At 36.7% G+C, this 20,232-nt stretch overlaps 1 protein-coding gene across 3 annotated transcripts in view; it reads right to left on the reverse strand.

The window, feature by feature from the left end:
- Positions 1 to 20,232, reverse strand: part of LOC150093908 (proprotein convertase subtilisin/kexin type 7-like) — a 261,148-nt gene that overhangs the window by 80,105 nt on the left and 160,811 nt on the right. For all 3 annotated transcript variants that reach the window (XR_016550296.1, XM_090412667.1, XM_090412668.1), the window contains exon 11: positions 7,516 to 7,623. Coding sequence is in view for 2 of the 3 variants with exons in the window: in XM_090412667.1 (XP_090268793.1) it covers positions 7,516 to 7,623 (108 nt within the window). In the remaining variant the exon portion in view is untranslated. The remainder of the gene's footprint in view (positions 1 to 7,515; positions 7,624 to 20,232) is intronic.

The raw sequence follows: 20,232 nt of genomic DNA on the forward strand, positions 1-20,232 counted from the left end.
CTGCAGTTCAATCTATAGTGATATTAGGAAGGATTTGAGAAATGTTCATTGTCTGTTAAGGATGCAAAGAGAAGCAGGGAAATCAGGGATGCTAACGATACGTACTTACAGAATGATTTGAATAGGCTGGAAATTTGGGCAAATTATAATGGCTATCAGTTCAATTTTAGCTCAGTTCGGCATGAATGGGGAAGAAATATAAGGGGAAGAAAGAATCACCATGTGAGAAGGGCAAATATATGGGAAGGAAAGAACAGGTGTGAATATGAATTATTAATAATTTACATTTTTGATATTGTGTGTGTGTGTGTCATATGAGTTACTGGATGGAGGAGGAAAAAAATGTAAATATGAAAAATTCAAAGTATGAATTTTTCCAATTTTAACTTAAGGATATGAGAGATGGGTTAGATATAAAACACTAGATCAAACACTGAAAACCACAGATATGAGTGTTCTGAGAAAGATTACAGGAGTGAACAAATGGCATCAAAGGCAGTATCATATTAAAAACAAGGATATTGGGAAACAATTGACATTGTTAGCATTCGGGAATGTATTAGCAGAGGTAATCTCAGGTGGTATGGTAATTTAAACAGAGTGGATGAAGAAAAGTTGGTATAACAAGTTTTTATTGCCAGGATGACAAGAAAAAAGATGTAATAATATTGGAGTCTTCAAGATTATTAATCTGGAAGAAAACCGTTGATAGGAAGTTAGTAATGATGTTAACCTTTTCATGTAGTACTATCATAATATCCCATACACCTCCTGAGGGTACTTTGTTATTTTTATGATTAAGGAAGACCTCAAGGGAATAAGAGAATCATTGAAGGAGGCCACATATCACCTGCATCAAATGTCACACCTTTCTTTGAATTCATTCACATTACCAGCACTCAACCTCCAAATACCAATCATGCGAGATAAAAACCACTCTACGAGATAAAAATCAAGCTCTCACACTTTTCTTCACTGCATTTATTCTCAACTTCCCTCTTGTCCTGCCCTGTTCCCACCCCTCCATAAAATTAAAAATTCCATCTTCTGGTATCCCGTATGATCCTTTCAGAAGTTTCAATATCATCCCCTTTTTTCTCCTGTTGGCTAGTGTGTGTCTGCAGTCCACAAATTTTCAAGTGGTCTTCATAATCTGCATTCCACGATGCTGATATCATCTTTAACACTCTCTCTCTCCACCATATCAGCATCATCATCATGGAAACCAGGAGACCAGACCTGTGCAAATAATCAAGTGAGATTGTATCACATCTTTATAAAGAGGCAAAATAAAATCCTTGTATGTTTATTTCAGCATCACAATTATCCTCTGAGTTGCATTTGTAATCTTTACTATATGGCCCTTGAACTTACTTCAACTTCCTATCTACTAAAACTCCATGATCCCTAGCCTGATCAGTTTTTTCTAACATAATCCCACCAATATAATATGACATTGGATATCTCCTTACACCAAAGTGCATAACTTTACATTTATTAACACTGAACTGCCAGCCATTTTCACAAACCCACAATTCCAGCTTGCTCAAATCATTAGCAAACACTGAATATTAGCCATGTTCCTGATAACCCTGCCTATCTTTGCATCATCAGCAAACAGCTGTATATCACCTGTCAAATCCTTTCCAATTCATTAACGCAAAGACGGAATAACAATGGACCAAGAATTGATCTCTGTGTTCATCACTGGGTCTTGCAGACTCACATTTCCCATATACCACATTTTGATATCTTGTCAGTCAGCCATCCTCTTATCTGAGCTAATATATGATAATCCGATCCCACATTCTCCAATATCCATGCAACAGTCTTTATGCTATATCCATCAAAAACCTTAGCAAAGTCCATATCATGGTGTATCCATTATTCCCCCTTGTCTAAATCAATAGTAACATTATATACAATATGAGCAAGTTGCTCAAACATGACCTTCCTTAGTAAGCTCTACATTGCAAAGTATAGATTCTCTGTCAATCCATTTCTGCATATAAGCATTTAGTAACTTTTCCAAAATCTTCACCACCACTCCAGAGATACTGATAGTTGGACTTGTGCCATCCTTGTGTAATGGATTATTATACATTCCTCCCACTTCATGCAATCTTCCTTGTTCTGAGGCTCAAATTATATAGTGAAGTCAAAGAAACAACCAGGTCAGTTGAACACTCTTTTTTAATATCCGTGCTGATATCCCATCAGTCCCTATTGGCAAATTTTTATCCAGTTTGTGCAACAGGTCTAGTACATCCTTCTCATACACCTGACTTTCTTTATTCAGTGAAGAGGTAGCAGTGAGTTCAATGTTGCATACACAAGGTTGGTAGCTATTACCAAAACGAGCAGTTAGTAGTCAAAAAATCTCTTCTCCAGCTGTTACACATATGCCATCTATATTTAACAGAGTTATTCTTTCATATTGATTCTTTCTTTTACTTGCAGCATAATGAGAGAATTCTTCTAACTTGTCTTTAGCTTGCAGAGCCCATTTCTTTTTGTACTCAGACTTAGTTTTCCATACAACAGTAGTAACTCTTCTAGTCTACTCATTATAATTTTCATAACTGACCATTCCTATGTTTAAAGATGAAAAAAAATAAAGGAAAATTTTTTCTAGGGAAATAAAAATGGAAAATTCCACATGAATAAAGTATTTAAGGAATTTTCAACTCTTCCTGTAAATTATTTAAGGAATTTTCAACTCTTCCTGTAAATTATTTAAGGAATTTTCAACTCTTCCTGTACCTCTCAGTCACCCAGCATACTGTACAAGTTACTATGGGAATCAAATACTGTGCACCTACTGAGTTCTCATTCAACCACACAGTGCATCTAAAGTGTGACTGATTACACTGTTACAACTATAACTTTTTATTTGCATTATTATAGAGAATTAAACCTTAGTGTATAATGAATTGTGTATAAAGAGCTACATATCAGTTAAAAGATAGCCAGTAGTAGTGAAAGCATCAGTGTACATAGCATAAAGAAGACACACAGAAGTCCATAATTTGGATAAATAAAATGGAAGTTAAAAGAAGAATGAAGGCTGGATTTTATTTTATGTTCATATTTATTTATATACATTGGAAAGGTAATTCATAGGCAGGGTTGATTTTTGCAGGTTAGGAATACATCTCAGTGACTTTCATATTATATATACAGATAGTTTTTCTGTATATATAATATGAAATTACTTTACGAATTTTTTGGATTGGAATTTTTATTTGAAATTGTGTGAGGCAAATATACACAGTATGTAATGAAGTAATAATCAGTTAGAATGAGCCTCAGTCACTCACGAGCCTTGGAGACGTGTGTTATTCGTAGTTTTCTTCAATTACACCTGATTTTCTATTTTTTTTTAATTTTTAACTATAACCCTTTCATTTTTCAAACAATGTCAAAAAGAAGCAGCAGTGCAAAACCAGAAAATGAGCAAAACAAACAAAGAAAGGCAATTATGTTAGAGAAAAAATATGAAATTCATTACCATCCATCAAGCAAGTAACACTGTTAAAGCTCTGAGAAATTTTCTCTTGCTGATTCTACAGTTTGCACCATTTTAAAGGATAAAGAAAAATATTTGAAAGAAGAAAAATGCACAATCTATGCATGCTACATGGTTGCATAATAAAGAAACAGCCAGTATATTTCCTCATATGGACTGATAACTGCTTGGATAAGCAACCAAACTCACGATTAAACATGCCTATTACCTACATAACAATTTGTACTAAACAATTAGCCATATTTAAAACTGAAAGACCAAAAAGGCATGACTGCAAAGAGACTTTTGCTGCAAGTAGCTGTAGCTGGTTGGCATAACATTAAAGTACAAGGTGAAGCTACAAGCACCAATAGTGAGGCTGCAAAATCTTATCCAGAAAAATTAGAAGAAATTACCTGCCATTGCAGATTTTTAACGTCGATGAGACAGGCCTTTTTTGGAAATAGATGCCAGGAAAAACTTGCATCGCAAAAGAAGAATTCTCATGGGTTCCCTATTTAAAGATTGGTTTATGCATCACTTTGTTCCTGAAGTGAAACTTTATTGAGAAAAAACAAATTCCATTTAAAGTGCTTCTGATAATTGACAATACACCTATCCCTCATATATCCCTCATCAGTATCTTACATTTGCCTTAATGTAAAAATACTATAGTCTTTTTACCTCCAAATACAACTTCTCTTTTATAACCAATGGACCAGAGAGTGATTGTGACATTTAAAGCACATTATCTCAATGAGACTTTTGAAATGTTAATAAAAGCAACTAAGATTCGGGTAATGCAGAGCACCTGCCATAAAGTTTTCAAAAAAAAAAAAAAAATTAAAGGAGTATGACATAAACTTTGTCCTCAGTTTAATGATAATTTCAAAGGCTTTGAAGACCCAACAAAGATTGTGAATTCTGAAACTCAAGCTATCTTAGATATGACTAACCAGTTGCAAATGGAAGTTTCCGAAGGCGATGTTAAATAGCTGCTTACTCACACTATGGAACTCTAACCCAATGATCTCCTGGAATTAGAGGAACAAGAAATGAAGAAGAAAGAAAAAGACAAAGAAGATAACGAATATGAAGCTCCAACTCAATTTTTCACTTTAAAAGGGCTAGAAGAAGCATTTGAACTTCTCAAAAAAGCTCAAGCAATCTTTGTATCACAAGATTCAGACTTTGAACAATTTAGTAAATTTTCCCACAAATTGAATAATGCTTCATAATAATGATAACTAATAATTAAGGAATTGACAGCGTACACTAGAAATATAAATTAAATCAACTTTAATATATACTTTCCGATATTTCGGCAAACGTCACGTTGCCATCTTCTTGGGAACTTAAAATAAAGACAAGTGCATGCAAGTACTACATAACAGCAAATGAGAAAAGAAGCGAGGAAGCTACCGTTTTCCTAAAGTCCTGATGGTGCCCTCTGGTGAGCTATACTGGTAGTCTTTGGCCTTTGGGCTGAAGTTCTTCTGATGAATGTTTCCCAAATTTGGGGCAGTCTCATGCATCCAAATTTGTTGAGGTTTGGCATGTTCCTAAGGGCTGAGGCTGATTCCATGATTAGTCTTTCATATTTGAACTTGCTGCAGTGTATTACTGTGGCTTTCTTCCACCTTATTCTGTGGCGAGTATCCAGAGCGTGGTCTGCAAGCCCAGAGTGGGTGTACTGGTGAAATCGGATGTAGTCCTTGTGTTCTGAGACTCTGATATTTGCTGTCCTGCCTGTTTGGCCAAAGTAGGACAATTCCCCCACTTACAAACTAGCTAAGCATTTAGCCAAAGCGCTCTCACACTATACTGGTGACACACCATCACACACAAAAAACTCGGCCCACTTCAAAGCCAGTATAGAAAACCTTACACTCCAACATAATGACATAATGGTCAGTTTTGACGTCTCCTCCTTATTCACAAATGTCCCCCTCAAAGAAACCTTAGAGCTAATCCAAGCTAAATTTCCTCCCGATATCTCAGCCCGATTTCAGTTCACAATGATCTCAGGCAATTTCGTTTGGCAGGAAAAATTCTACAAACAGATAGAGGGGACAGTCATGGGTTCACCACTTTCCCCACCCTTGGCCAACTTCTTTATGGAGACTTCTGAAGCCTTAAACTCAGCACCACAAAAACCTACCATACGGCTTTGCTACGTTGATGATGTGTTCACTATTTGGCCACATGGCCAGGATTCACTCCTCTCCTTCCTAACACACTTAAACAACCAACACCCTAGAATCAAGTTCACCCTGGAAAAAGAGAAAAACAATAACCTCCCCTTCCTAGACTCACTAGCCACCCACCAACCTGATGGAACCTTGGTTTTCTCAGTTTATAGAAAACCCACCCATATAGGCAGATACATTCACCAACAATCCCATCACCCCCCCCCCCTCACAAGAATATGGAGTTATTAAGACACTATTCAACAGGGCAAAACTAATCTGTTCAAATGATCAAGCCCTAACCACTGAACTAAATCACATCCTTGACACTTTCTCAGCTAATGGCTACCCCTCCCCCACAAAAAAAAAAATCCAAAAAATACTTCAACCAGTTATCCACAACACCCCCCCCCCTCACAAAAAAGATTACTCTAAATCCATCACCATTTCCTACATCCGAGGCACCTTGGAAAAAATCATCAAAATCCTAAAAAAACATGACTTGACCACTTGTTACAGACCACATAGAAAATTGACATCCCTTATCCGCTCCACTAAAGACCAACCACTTCCCCTAGACCTACCTGGTGTATACCAGGTCCCTTGCAGCTATAAATTGTCCTACTTTGGCCAAACAGGCAGGACAGCAAATATCAGAATCTCAGAACACAAGGACTACATCCGATTTCACCAGTACAGCCACTCTGGGCTTGCAGACCATGCTCTGGATACTCGCCACAGAATAAGGTGGAAGAAAGCCACAGTAATACACTGCAGCAAGTTCAAATATGAAAGACTATTTATGGAATCAGTCTCAGCCCTTAGGAACATGCCAAACCTCAACAAATTTGGATGCATGAGACTGCCCCAAATTTGGGAAACATTCATCAGAAGAACTTCAGCCCAAAGGCCAAGAACTACCAATATAGCTCACCAGGGGGCACCATCAGGACTTTAGGAAAATGGTAGCTTCCTCGCTTCTTTTCTCATTTGCTGTTATGTAGTATTTGCGTGCACTTGTCTTTATTTTAAGTTCCCAAGAAGATGGCAATGTGATGTTGCCGAAATATTGGAAAGTATATATTAAAGTTGATTTAATTTATATTTCTAGTGTACGCTGTCAATTCCTTAATTATTAGTTATCATGTTTAACCAGCGTATAAGCCTTTCTACAAGAATGAATAATGCTTCTGCTTGCTATTTTAAATGAAAAGAAGCAAAAGTCACTGAAGCAGATGATACTCAAGGCCTTCTTTGAAAAAAAAGATGCACTGAAGCTTCTTAATATAGCTCCTACTACCTTGATGGCTGCTGATTCACTTGGTGAATCAGCAGCCATCAAGGTAGAAATGAGCTAATTTTTTTTTTTTTCAGAGAATCTTTTTTTTAATTTAAAATTTTTCTTATGCTATTTTTTAAATATGTAAACCTTTGTCCAATAAGTCTTTTCTTATTAGTTAATATTCATTCTTACGAACGTAACTCTTGCTTATAGCATTATTTCTAAGGCAAATAAACTCCGGCTTTACAAATTCCCAATTTACAAATGGTCACCAGGAACCAATTAATTCATGGTGACCGTTTGTAAATTGGGAATTTGTAAAGGCAGAGTTTATTTACATTAGAAATAATGCTCTAAGCGAGAGTTACGCTTGTGTGTGTGTGTGTGTGTATATATATATATATATATATATATATATTAATGCCTCTTTTGTTTACACTGGTAACTTGATGAACCTAACTTGAGCAAAAACCAAGACCCCCAGTAACAGAATAAAAGTCAATTACATTTAGTGAAACTAATTTATTTATACTTACCTTGGCAGCATTTACTAATCTCCATGCATTTAGCAAACCAAATCCATGCCTGTTGCTATGAAACAATCCTGCAGCATTTCTGAACCATTCTGCTTCATCAACATTAATCTGATCATAAAAAGTTTGGTTAACTACTGTAATATGCAGAATACTGGCAGGTAACTAACAATTGCTATTTTACCATTGAATGAGAGTAATAATTAAAGAAAATATGACAAAACATTAATAAATTGAATGACTTTTCAAGCAACTAACTTTCATAAACTTAATTTTTGGTAGGTTAAGATGCACAGGAGCTCTGCCTTGGAGCAGAGCTCCTGTGCATCTTAACTGCTGGTTCCTAGCCTGAATAAAAGCAGAGGGATGGGAGAATAGCTAATCACTCTTCTCCATAAAAATTTGTGGATTTTGGAAACTGAGAGTCCATACAATCTAGTATACCAGATATGTTCGATGTAATGACCTGGAAGATCCCAGACAACCACTATTGAAGATGGTAAGAGGATAACGCTTAGATGAAGTTTCAAGGGAAAGCCTATAGGAACCTTCAAAACAGATGAGGCCACCACTTTTATTTAAACAAAATAACATCAACCACAACAGAAAATGTTAAAATTTGTTCAAAACTGGAAACACCCAACAAGTTATTAGGGAAATGAGTGATACAGAATAGATATTTTAGGAATAAGAGAACTAAGATAGACAGGCATTTGAAAAGTGAGAACTGCAGATAGATATCAAATACTTCATTCAATATCTGATGAAAAACATGAAAGAGAAGTGGCACTTATTGAATAGAGAAAGTAAAAGCTTGTCTCTATTCAGTAAAGAATAGAGTCAACTTGTCTCTAATTCAGAACTGGAAGCCTATAAGTCAAATAATAATAGTTAGATTATATTCAAGATGTATTCCGTTAACCATCATGGATTTATAAACCAACTAATAATAAGAATCTTAAAGGCAAGGAGATCTTTTATTAAAACTTACATGTGTGCAAAAACAAATACCAAAACACAACATGATTATTCTTGTGAGTGATATAAATGCTAGAGTTGGCAAAAGATATGAGGATCAGAGAGTAGTAGGTAATGAAGCATGTGATCACAGAAATGAGAATGATGATTTATTGATAGTTTTGCGAAATTAATAATCTTGTGATACTCCCTGTGTTTCTTATGCTCCATTGTTCTCATAATTTCTGTTATCCCCTATCACTAATCTTTTAGCTTGTCTTTCTCTAACTTCTCAGATGACTTTCTTTAATTCACTGAGGCTTGGAATTTTCAAACAGCATTTGATTTTATGCCTTTGAGTGTTGTTTTATAACCAATTGTTATTTTTGTCTTTCTCAGCCCAATCATTCTCTTGCCATCTTGTTATACACCAGCCTAATATTTTTCATCTCCTTACTGTCATATCTTCTGAGCTTTCTTCTTTCCTGCTTCCTATTCCTCTGTTCTCTACAATTTGAATTTGATCCTTTATCAATAGAAAAAGTTTCCTTTATTTCATTCATTTTTAATTTAGTATATTTTTTAATTTTCTTATTCCTGCACAGCTTTAATTTATATTTAGCTATCACTAAATAGTGATCAGATTCTACATCTGTTTTTCGCCTTGCTTTAACATCTGAAAGTGAGCTTTTAAAACTACCCTTGATTGTAATGTGATCAACTTGGCATTTTGCATCACTGGATGTTAAAAACTAGATGTGATGTGATGATTTTATATATTTCTTTTTTTTTTTAAATAAAATAAGCGACACCCTCATATACAAGCAAAATTTGACAGTGTATAAAGACAGGAAAATAACAGTGTTTTTTTAAGGAAATTACAATAAACTGAATTAACATTTCTGATATATTCACATGTGTGATTATGAAGAACCTGTAAGACCGATTTTTTGTTTTCGTCAATTAATTGCTGTATTTTTGTATATTATTATAGTTTTTAGTGGATTTATTGTATTTAGTAATATAATTATAGAAATATTGTTAGATAAGATAGGCTTAAAATTAAAAAAAAAAAAAGAATATCACCCAAAATAAAGTGGTATCAAAAGCATAAATCAATTTACACACCAGTGATGAGAATCTTTGTCCTGCTCAACAGAAGTGTTGCACACTGATGTGGATAACATAAGTAGAGTTAACGAGACATTTAAAATATCCTGATTAAAACAAATTATGACACATGTTAATCATGCAGAGTTTTAGAATTAAACAGAAAATTAGAAAAAACTCAAGAAACAGAAACTTACTATAAGAAAAATAATCAGAACAAGGATAGACAGGCAAGCATCTGAAGTTCATAAGAATAACAACTAGGTAAGTTAATTAGAATACAAGAAAAAATAAATAAGAGGGGGTGCATAGCCTTTAAAGGAATGTGGAGAACCGACCAGGGCTTCTGAAATAATGTCCAATCCTTACCTTCTCGTGGTGCACCCTATTAGGTATCTACCTGGATACTGAATGAACAAGGATGGGCAGAATACAGTTTTGGGTTTAGCCGACCAAATTGTATTCTTATTGGCTTAAATCATAATATAAAATGATAGTACAGCATGACAGAATTTCGTGCCTCCTCGGGCGTCACCTGGCATGAAATTCTGTCATGTTGTACCATGTTAAACAAGACCCCTATTGTTTTTGCCATGGCAAACAGCGAAAAGCAGCTACTGGAACAAATTCTAAAACACACCCGCAACTCAACATCACCAGAGTTCAAGATCGGTACTATCACCATAAGAAGCCTGAAGGGCAAAGAAATGGAGCTAGCTGAGGAATTGGATAAGTACCAGATCGACATAATAGGGATGTGACTGAAACAAAAAAAGGCAAAATCCGGTGAGATCTTTCTGAACAATAAATACAAAATGTTATATTCACGCAATGACAATCAAGGAAAGGAAGGAGTGGCCATAGTATTCAACACAAAATACGAGGCTAATCTTCTTGAATGGCAGGCAGTCTCAAGTAGATTGATGTGGGCAAATATCAGAATCGGGAATTGAACAATGAGACTTATTTGTGCCTATGGTCCCACAGAAGCTTCTACTAAGGTGGAAGTGGAGGAATTTTTTGATGCTTTAGAGAAAGCAACTGATACAATGAAAAAGGAAAAGTTGGTCCTTGTTGGGGATCTAAATAGCAGAGTAGGAAATGATTGCCAGACATACCGAAATATTTTGGGAAAATTTGGAGAAAAGAGCAAAGCTAATAATAATGGCAAATGCCTGTTGGATTTCTGCTCAGAACATGGACTGGTTATTACTAACACCATGTTCCAACATAAAAATGTGCACAAATTCAGATGGAGAGAAGATTGTTGATAGTGATGTTTTCTCACTGGTACAGGACACCAGAGTGTACAGAAGATTTGAAATTGCAAGTGATCACCATTTAGTCTTGAGCAGAATAAAATTGAGTTTCATATTGAGAAGAAGACCATGTAAGAAAGTTTGAAAGCAAATAAAAGTTGAGCAGCTCTCAGATGTGAATTGTAGACTAAAATACACAAGCATTACTCAAGAAAAAAATGAAAGAGTTTAAGAACAGGAACCAAACCTTGGAGATTCAGTGGCAAGCCCTGAAGAAAACACAGATTGATTCAGCCAGAGAGGCATGTGGTGAGGTTGTCTGCAAGGATATAAAAATCACAACTCCATGGTGGACATAGGAAGTTAAAGAGGCAGTGAAAGAAAAGAAAGCATATCAAAAGTTCCTGGCAAATAAGTTAGCTTGTGCTCTTAGAGAATACAGAGACAAATGTAAGAAAGCTAAACACTGTGTAAAACTAGTTAAACAAAAGTCATGGGAAGACTTTGGTAAGAACATAGAAAATAAATATCAAGAAGGTGGCAAGATATTCTGGAGGTTGCTGAAACTCAGAAATGGATGAAAGAGTGCTGTAAAAGGAATTAGAGATGATATAAGTGACATGAAAATGGGAGAAATAGATATCCTTGAAGTATAGAGTAATTACTTCAAAAAATTGCTAAATGAAACAAGCAGCAATGACAGCACAGTGGTAAAAAACACTCAAGAGACATGCAGTCAGAAATACATATCCATACTTGAAGTAGAAAAAACCATCAAAGCCTGAAATGTGGAAAGGCAGCAGGAGTAGATGATATTCGACCAGAAATGTTCAAGTATGGAGGTATAAAGGTTTTACAGTGGCTGCATTGCATAGTCCAGAAGGCCTGGACAGAGGGACGAATTCTGGATGATTGGAGCAGAGCTCTCATAGTATCCATATATAAAAAGGGAAATAAAACCGAATGTGATAATTACAGAGGTATTTCTCTACAGTAAGATTTACGCAATTATACTTGAGAAATGGTTGAGAAGGATTGTGGAGGAAAAGCTTAGTGAAGAACAAGCTGGATTCAGGCCAAATAGAGGCTCTGTCAAGATCAGATCTTCACTTTATGACAAATAGTTGAGAAATCATGGGAATATAACAAACATCTGTATTTAAGTTTTGTAGATCTGGAAAAGGCATATGACAAGATGCCAAGAGAGAAGCTACTCAATATGCTACAGTTATATGGTATCAATGGGGCATTATATCAAGCAATATTTAGTCTTTATTTGAGTTGTAAGTCAGCAGTTAGAATTGAAGGAAGTACAGGATGGTGATTTAATGTTAAATCTGGTGTCAGACAAGGATGTACTTTATCCCCCCTGTTATTCATTATCTATATGGATCACATGATGAAGGAAAGTGGTATTAAACATGATATGAAAATTGGAGATGTTAATGTCAGCTCTTTGCTTTATGCGGATGATGTTATACTTCTAAATGATAGTGAGTTCGAGGTTATATCGTAGTGTGTAGTGTTCGTGCAAGCTCCTGATAAGATAACTATTATTTTCAGTTATCGTTGATAAAATTACTTAATATTGCGTAGTTTTGTTTGCTTTCCGTATTTTAGTGCATCTGTTTGTGTGTTTTTGGTGTGTTATAACTTATAATTTGATAAAACACATTGCAAATAAGTATGGCACCTGTACGAAGGAAAATGGCGGCCAGTAATGATGGTTCGCCATCTTTATCAAAGAACGGTAGTATAAAAGAAATGAGTCAGTGTATTAGCTGTGAAATGTATGCTTTGCGGAGTGCGGTCGGAGTGTGGTTAGATGATAATAAAGGATTGAGAGAATGAGGAATTGAAGTGTATTTCGGATCGTGAGTGCGATATTTTTGTCAAACTTCAGAATGAAGAAAATAGGGATATGACAAGAAACGGCAAGGTTGTACATGAGAATTGTGAGAGTGTGAATGTAGAAAGTGCGAATGATAGTATTAATGGTTTCTCAGAGAATAAAAAAGATGAAATAGATGCAGTGAGTGCGATCGCGTTGTTGAATGGTGCGATAGAAAGGGCAAAACAGCAGCTAGAGTGTATGAACAAAAGTCGACTGAATGAACCAACCAATAATAAAAGGTATGACAGGAAAAATAGACGTATGAATGTGAACATGAACAAAATGAAGGATAGAGTGCTATATGGAGACTCGTTAGTACGAGGTGTGTTAGTAGAGGATTTGACAAAATCGTACCAACCTGGTGCGACCATAAAGGATGTAACTGAGTCTATTAGAGAGCAAAAGGAAAGGGTGAAAGAAATGATTGTTGTGGCAGGTACGAATGATTTGAAAGGAGATAAAATGGAAATGATAGAAGACCTGAATGAATTGTTTGAGGTAGCAAAAGAAAAGAGTGAGAGAGTTAGAATGATTAGTCTTTTGCCACGGTATGACAGTGAAATGTTTAAAAGGAGGGCCATAATTGCGAATGACTTTATGCGTGGGTTATGTATGACGAGTGGTGTGGAATTTGTGGACATGTGGAGTGAGTTTGATGGGCGAAAGGATCTATATAAGATGGATGGCTTGCATTTGAATGGTTATGGTGTAAGAAGACTTGAGAAAGTGTTGCTGAATGTAGTGGATGTGCAAATTCAGAGAAACTAGATTTGTTAAGTGGGGGAAAGTAGATATACACTCCTTAGGGAGGCAGCTGAATGTAAGAATGAATATAATATGCCAGAGCAAATAAGGACAACAAATCAGAGTGGGATAGTTAATATAAGGCATCAAGGTAGGATTGGGGCTAATGGGGGTCTTAAATTTTGTACACTAATACTAGGAGTATTAGGAACAAGAAGGAAGAGTTTTTGGCCATGGTTGGCACTTCCAGACCACAGGTTATTGGTATTAGTGAAACATGGCTGACTGTAGATGATATAGCTAGTGGGATTGAATGTGATGGGTATAGTGTGTTCAGGAATGACAGAGAGAATAAAATGGGGGGAGGAGTATTGTTGATGATAGCTGATGAGCTACAGCCAAGGAGAATAAAAGTTGAATTGCAGGATAGAGAAAAGAGCACATTTGAGGCCATTTTGTGTGAGATTGTGGCTAGCAGAACTAAATATACAATTGGGTGCTGCTATAGACCAGGTGATGGAAAAGATGGTGGTGACAGTATGCACAAGCAAATAGAAGAAATGAGTGGAAGGAGGGTGATTATTATGGGAGATTTCAACTATGGTCGCATTGATTGGAGTGAGGAGAGGACACACGGGAGGAAGGAATTGGATTTTATGCAGTTATTAAGGGATAACTATCTGCGACAGCATGTAATGGAAAATACTAGGGGTCAGAGAGTGCTTGACCTAGTAATTACATCTGAGGATTTGGCTGTAACAAATATGACCACATTGCCACCAATCGGTGAGAGTGATCATAGGGTCTTGACATGGGAGGTGGCTAAAGGTGTAGAATTTTCAATTAAGACAGAGTACATGTGGAATTATCGGGCTGGAAAGTATGACAAGCTTAGGAGTTTGATTGGTTCAGTGCCATGGCATGTACAACTGCAAGGACTAGAAGTTGATAGTGCATGGGAGGTAGTTAAGAAGTGCTTGCATGAAGCAATGGCTGACTATACCTAGAGTCCGAATAATAAATCAAGTAGGGGTTAAATGGATGAATAACACCATTAAGCTTGAGCTGCAAAAAAAGAAACAACTGTGGAGGGAATTTAAGGAGAAAGGTGACCGGCAGGCACATGAACGGTATAAAGCGCAGGCCAGAAGGGTGACGAGTGTGGTAAGAAAAGCAAAAAAGGATTACGAAAGAACATTGGCCATGCAGGCTAAAGAGAATAAACAGTTTTATAGATATGTAGCAAGTAAAAGGAAAAATGTACATGGCAGAATGATTTTAAAGAATACCGATGGTAGGGAGGTAACTGAATCAATTGAGATAGTTGAGTTACTGAGTGAGCACTTTGCAAGAATATATCATCCAGGTGGTGACATTGCAGAAACGAATAAACCAGCAGATTATATGGGAATTGTGGTGAATGAAGTGGAGGTGAGTAGTCTATTGCATAACCTCAATGTCAATACATCTGTGGGATTTGATGGTATACCAGCTCGTGTTGTATGAGAAGCAGCTAAAGAATTGTCAGTACCCTTGACCATTTTGTTTAACTTGAGTCTCGGGTCTGGGTTAGTCCCGAGCGGGTGGAAAGAGGGGAAAATAGTTCCACTGCATAAAAGTGGTTCCAAGACTGCTGTTGTAAATTACCGACCGATTAGCATATCAGGAATCATTGTCAAGGTCTTAGAGAAATTAGTCAAGAAAAGAATACAGGATTGGATAGATGAAAATGGGATATTGTATGGGGGACAACATGGTTTTGTGAAGGGTAGATCATGCCTCAGTAATTTGCTCACATTTTATAAGAGTGACGGCTGAACTGGATAGGGGTAATGGGTTTACAGTGATATTACTGGACCTTGCCAAGGCCTTTCATAGTATACCACATGGAACCCTAATCAGTAAACTGGAGCAGATGGGGATAGATATAGGATTGGTGAGATGGATAGGAGGGTGGTTGAGGGAGAGATACCAGAGAGTGGTTTATTCAGGAGTGGAGTCTAAAAGACGTCTTGTGACCAGTGGAGTGCCGCAGGGCTTTGTTCTTGGACCACTGCTTTTCAATTTGTTCATCAATGATATTGGAAAGGATTTGAGAGGAAGTGTTCACTTGTTTGCTGATGATGCAAAATTGGGTAGAGCAATTGTGAGTGCACAGGATGTCAAAATTTTACAGGATGATTTGGATAGTTTGGAGGACTGGGCTAGGAAAAATGGATGTCAATTTAATGTGGCAAAGTGTAAGGTTATGCAATTTGGGGTGAAAAGAATAGCAGCAGTACATCGCATTGGTGGAACCATACTCCAGGAGATTGATGAGGCCAGGGATTTGGGAGTGTTGGTGGATAGGGAGTTGAAGTTTATGGGGCACATTGCAAAAGTGACTAAAACAGCTCACCAAATCACTTGGCTTCTGAAAAATACTTTAACATGCAGAGACAAACAAGTTGTTGTTCCTCTGTATCGAGCCTTGATAAGACCCCATCTGGACTTCTGTGCCCAGTTATGGGCACCAGGGTTTCTTCGTGATGGGGAGGAAATGGAGAGGGTCCAGAGACGAGTGACCAAGATGATAGCAGGTCTGTGGAATGAACCATATGAGAATAGGTTGAAGATTTGTGGGTTGCAGAAATTGGACGATAGGCGAAGGAAGGGTGATATGATTGAGACATTCAAATTACTGAAAGGTTTTTATAAGATTGATCCAGAAGATATTTTTGAAAATATGACTGGTGGGCCATGCATGGATGCTGGGCAAGAGCATGGTTGACAAGGGTGTTAGAGCTAGGTTTTTTACTTGGAGAGTGGTGAATGAGTGGAATAAGCTTCCAGAGTCTGTTGTGGGTGCTACGACCGTGAATGAGTTCAAGGCAAGGTATGATAGATTCTGTGTGAATATTGAATAGTTGTTCTTGACATGATGTTAGGGCCTCCCTCGATGAGTCTGTCGACTCCTTGGAGATTCCTGGAACAGTAATAATAATAATAAATAAATCCGCTAGAAGTCTGCAAGATTCCCTGACTAAATTGAATAACTGTTGTAATAGATATGGCATGAAGGTCAGCATTAAAAAGACAATGAAAATACACAGAAACATCGAAAATATCAACTGCATTGTGAATGGAGAACCTATAGAACAAGTAGCTTTTCAGCTACTTAGGCGATTTTTAGTGAAGATGGTAAATTAAATATGGAAATAGACAACATAATTAACAAAGCTGGCATGGTAGGAAGTCAACTGAATAAATTTATATGGAATAAGAGAGAAATTAGTTAAAACACTAAATTAGCTGTATACAAGACAGTTTTCAAACCAATTTTAACTTATGGATCTGAGAGCTGGGTTAGAAATAAAACACTTGATCAAAGACTAGAGACCACGGATATGAGAGTCTTGAGAAAGATTAGGGGCATAACAGATGACATCAGTGGCAATATCATATTAAAAACGAGGATATCGTTTTTAATATGAAAGAACTTGAAATTGCCAGCATTCAAGAATGTGTTAGCAGAGGTAATCTCAGGTGGTATGGTCGTTTAAACAGAATGGGAGAGGAAAGATTAGCAAAACAAGTGTTCTCTACCCAATTGGCAGGAAAAAGACCAAGAGGAAGACCAAGATATAGGTGGATTGATACAGTAAAAAGTGCCTTAGAAGATAGAAATATAAGATCTGATAATGTTGGAGTCTTGACAAGTAACAGAGTGATTTGGAGGAAAATTGTAGATAGGAAGTTAGTAATGATGTAAATTTTTCATGTAGTGCTATCATATCCTGTACACCCCTTGAGAGTATATGTCAGGAATTTGATGATGATGAAAAAATAAGAAATAAGGTATCACAATTCAACCATGAAATCTGCAATTTCAACAGTCACTATATCAAGATTCCAGGTGGAAAAATTCCCTCCAATCAATGTTACCATAGTTGAAATCTCCCATAATAATTACCTCCACTCACTGAGTCTATTTGCCGATGCATACTATTTCCTTAAATTAAGGGGATAAAAATCCCTTATTGTTATATAGCCAGTATATGAACCTTTAAGATCGAAAACTACGATCTAAGAGTTTCATGCCAATGAACTGTCTGCGAATCCAAGCGTAAGTGACCACTTGGTAGTACCACACCAAGGCAACTCGAAGCAAAGGTGGAGCAAGATCCCTCACTATCCTTGATATTTTCTCATAATGTAAAAACACACAGCTCGTAGGAGATGTAATACTGCTTTACATTATGAGGAGAGGTCACTACCCAGCCTGGTTTCAACCTTTTTTGATGTCTCATCAGTGAGTAGCTAGACCTGGATGATATCAAAGTTTAAGTGAAAAGAACTTACATACCTGGGTCACTGGGTAGTGACCTCTCCTCATAATGTAAAGCAGTATTACATCTCTTAGGAGCTGTGTGTTTTTACATTATGAGAAAATATCAAGGATAGTGAGGGAGCTTGCTCCACCTTTGCTTCGAGTTGCCTTGGTGTGGTACCACCAAGTGGTCACTTACACCTGGATTCGCCAACATGAAACTCTTAGATTGTAGTTTTCGATCTTAAAGTTTCGCATACTGTCTGTATAACAATAAGGGATTTTTATCCCCTTAATTTAATTAACTTCGCCAGAAAAAACTATATCATCTTCTGTAAGCCATGTCTCACTAATGCCAATAACTAGGCCAAAAATTCCTCCTGCTTGTTCTTAATGTTCCTGGCATTAGTGTACATAAAGTGCAAAAGCCCCCTAGGCCTGCACATAGATTGATGCCTTACACTAACTATCCCATTCTGGTTTGTTACCTTTGGTACCAACTCAGGCATATAATACACATCCTTACACTCAACTGCCTCACTGATATCTGGATATCCACTCAACAGCTTCACCCCCCCCCCAACCAAAAGCTCTAGTTTCCATTTCTGCACATCCACTTTCACTTCATTCAACAACGTTTTTCCATTCTCCAAACACCAAATCCATTCAGATGCAAACCATCCTTCTTGTATCAAGTCCTTTTGCCCATTAAACTCCACACATCATACAGCAACAACAGACTCATTATCTTAACTCTCTCACTCTTTTCTTTTGCTACTTCCAGTAATGCTTGCAAATCCTCTCTAATGCCATACATTTCTCCTTTTAAATCATTTGTTCCAGCACTACAATTTCGTTCACCCTACACTTTTGTACTCTAGTCTCACTATCATCATTAATTTTTGCACCAGGAAAGCATGATTTTGTCAAACTTTCATCGATCACAACTTTTACAACTGAATCGCTGTATAACACCTGCTCCTTAATTTTTCTTTCTCTCACAATCATGCCCTCGTTTTTCTTAACTTGCACTTCTTTCTTTTTGTTCTGGATTGCAACCGAGCAATCACTCCAGCCACCGCTTCGCCCTGTGTATCAACTCTGCGCAACTGAGCTATCTCTCTCATTGCAACTAACTCTTCATTTTTTACATCATTCAAACTATTTTTTCGTTTGACACTTTTACTCTCACTTTCAACCATGTCACATTTAATCTCACTCTCAGTGCTATCGGGTGTTACATCACAATTTTCAATCATATTCTGACTTTCATCCACTGCTTCAATCTTGCGACCTGAGACACTTTCGATCCTCGCTTTCATGACACTTTCTCACCACTATTCCTTTCAAACCAAACTCCAGCCATTCTCGGCAAAGCATACATTCTGCAGACATTGCACTGCATAAACTCCCTTTGATTAAATTCTTTGAACAATGACAACAACTTGGATGCCATTGTTCTACTTCACATTAGTGCCATGTGCTAAGCTACGTATCGTACCATATCTTATCAAAAGACTAAATTAACAATATTTAAAACAAATTTTTAAGTTAAACTAATTAACTCCATAATAGTCTAATTCTGGCACAATTTTTTAACTGATAATGCTATTTTTTAAAACTAAATAACTTAGCTTTCAAAGCTCTTCAAACACAGTCCTACCATCACGTCTTATATTAAATATAATGAGCCTGAACAGTGTGGACTTGCTGAGCATGCTATCTGCATTAAACATAGTTTATTGGAACAAGATAAGTCCTTCATAAAAGTCCTTTCATCATAGAACATCTTAATAAAGAAAGATGTGAAACTTTACTTTACTGTCCTAACTTAAACAGATCTAATGGTCCACATCTATCCCCCCTTTGTGGGGGGTAGGAAAGATTAGCAGATTTAAAAAAGTACAAATTTTGTGTTTGTGTGTGCATGAGAGAGAGACCTTTTATTTACTATTATAATTACGGCTATTTAGCCTGCTTCATTTTAGGAGTGCCCCTGTTTAAATGTCATTGGCTATTTACTCATGGATTCTTAGGGCATTGTAGGTGTAAATTTACTAAAAAGTATATGTAGCATAAGAAATAGAAATTTAAATTTACACATACCTTTTTTTGGGGGTTGCGGCTTTTCCTCTTTCTGCGATGTCGAAAAACTACTGAGTGTGTTTGGGGGGGGGGGGGGTAGGCAATTTGAGAGAATTAAGTTAGAAAAAACTGGGGGTTTTTTTCGTAATATATATAAAAACATATATATTATATTATATAGGGTGGGGGAAAAGGTGAAAGGGTTGATTTTTTAAAATAGGGAGGGGGAAGGGGAAAGGTGGTTGATGGGGTGCGGTCCGTTTCGACTATTCTTGGTCGTCATCTGAAAAGGTATGTGTAAATTTAAATTTACACCTACAATGCCCTAAAAATCCATGAGTAAATAGCCAAAGACAATTAAA

This window comes from Typopeltis vanoorti, chromosome 23, assembly GCF_054136105.1.
Source record: "Typopeltis vanoorti isolate ZY-2024b chromosome 23, IOZ_Tvanoo_1.0, whole genome shotgun sequence".
Lineage (NCBI taxonomy): Eukaryota > Metazoa > Arthropoda > Arachnida > Uropygi > Thelyphonidae > Typopeltis > Typopeltis vanoorti.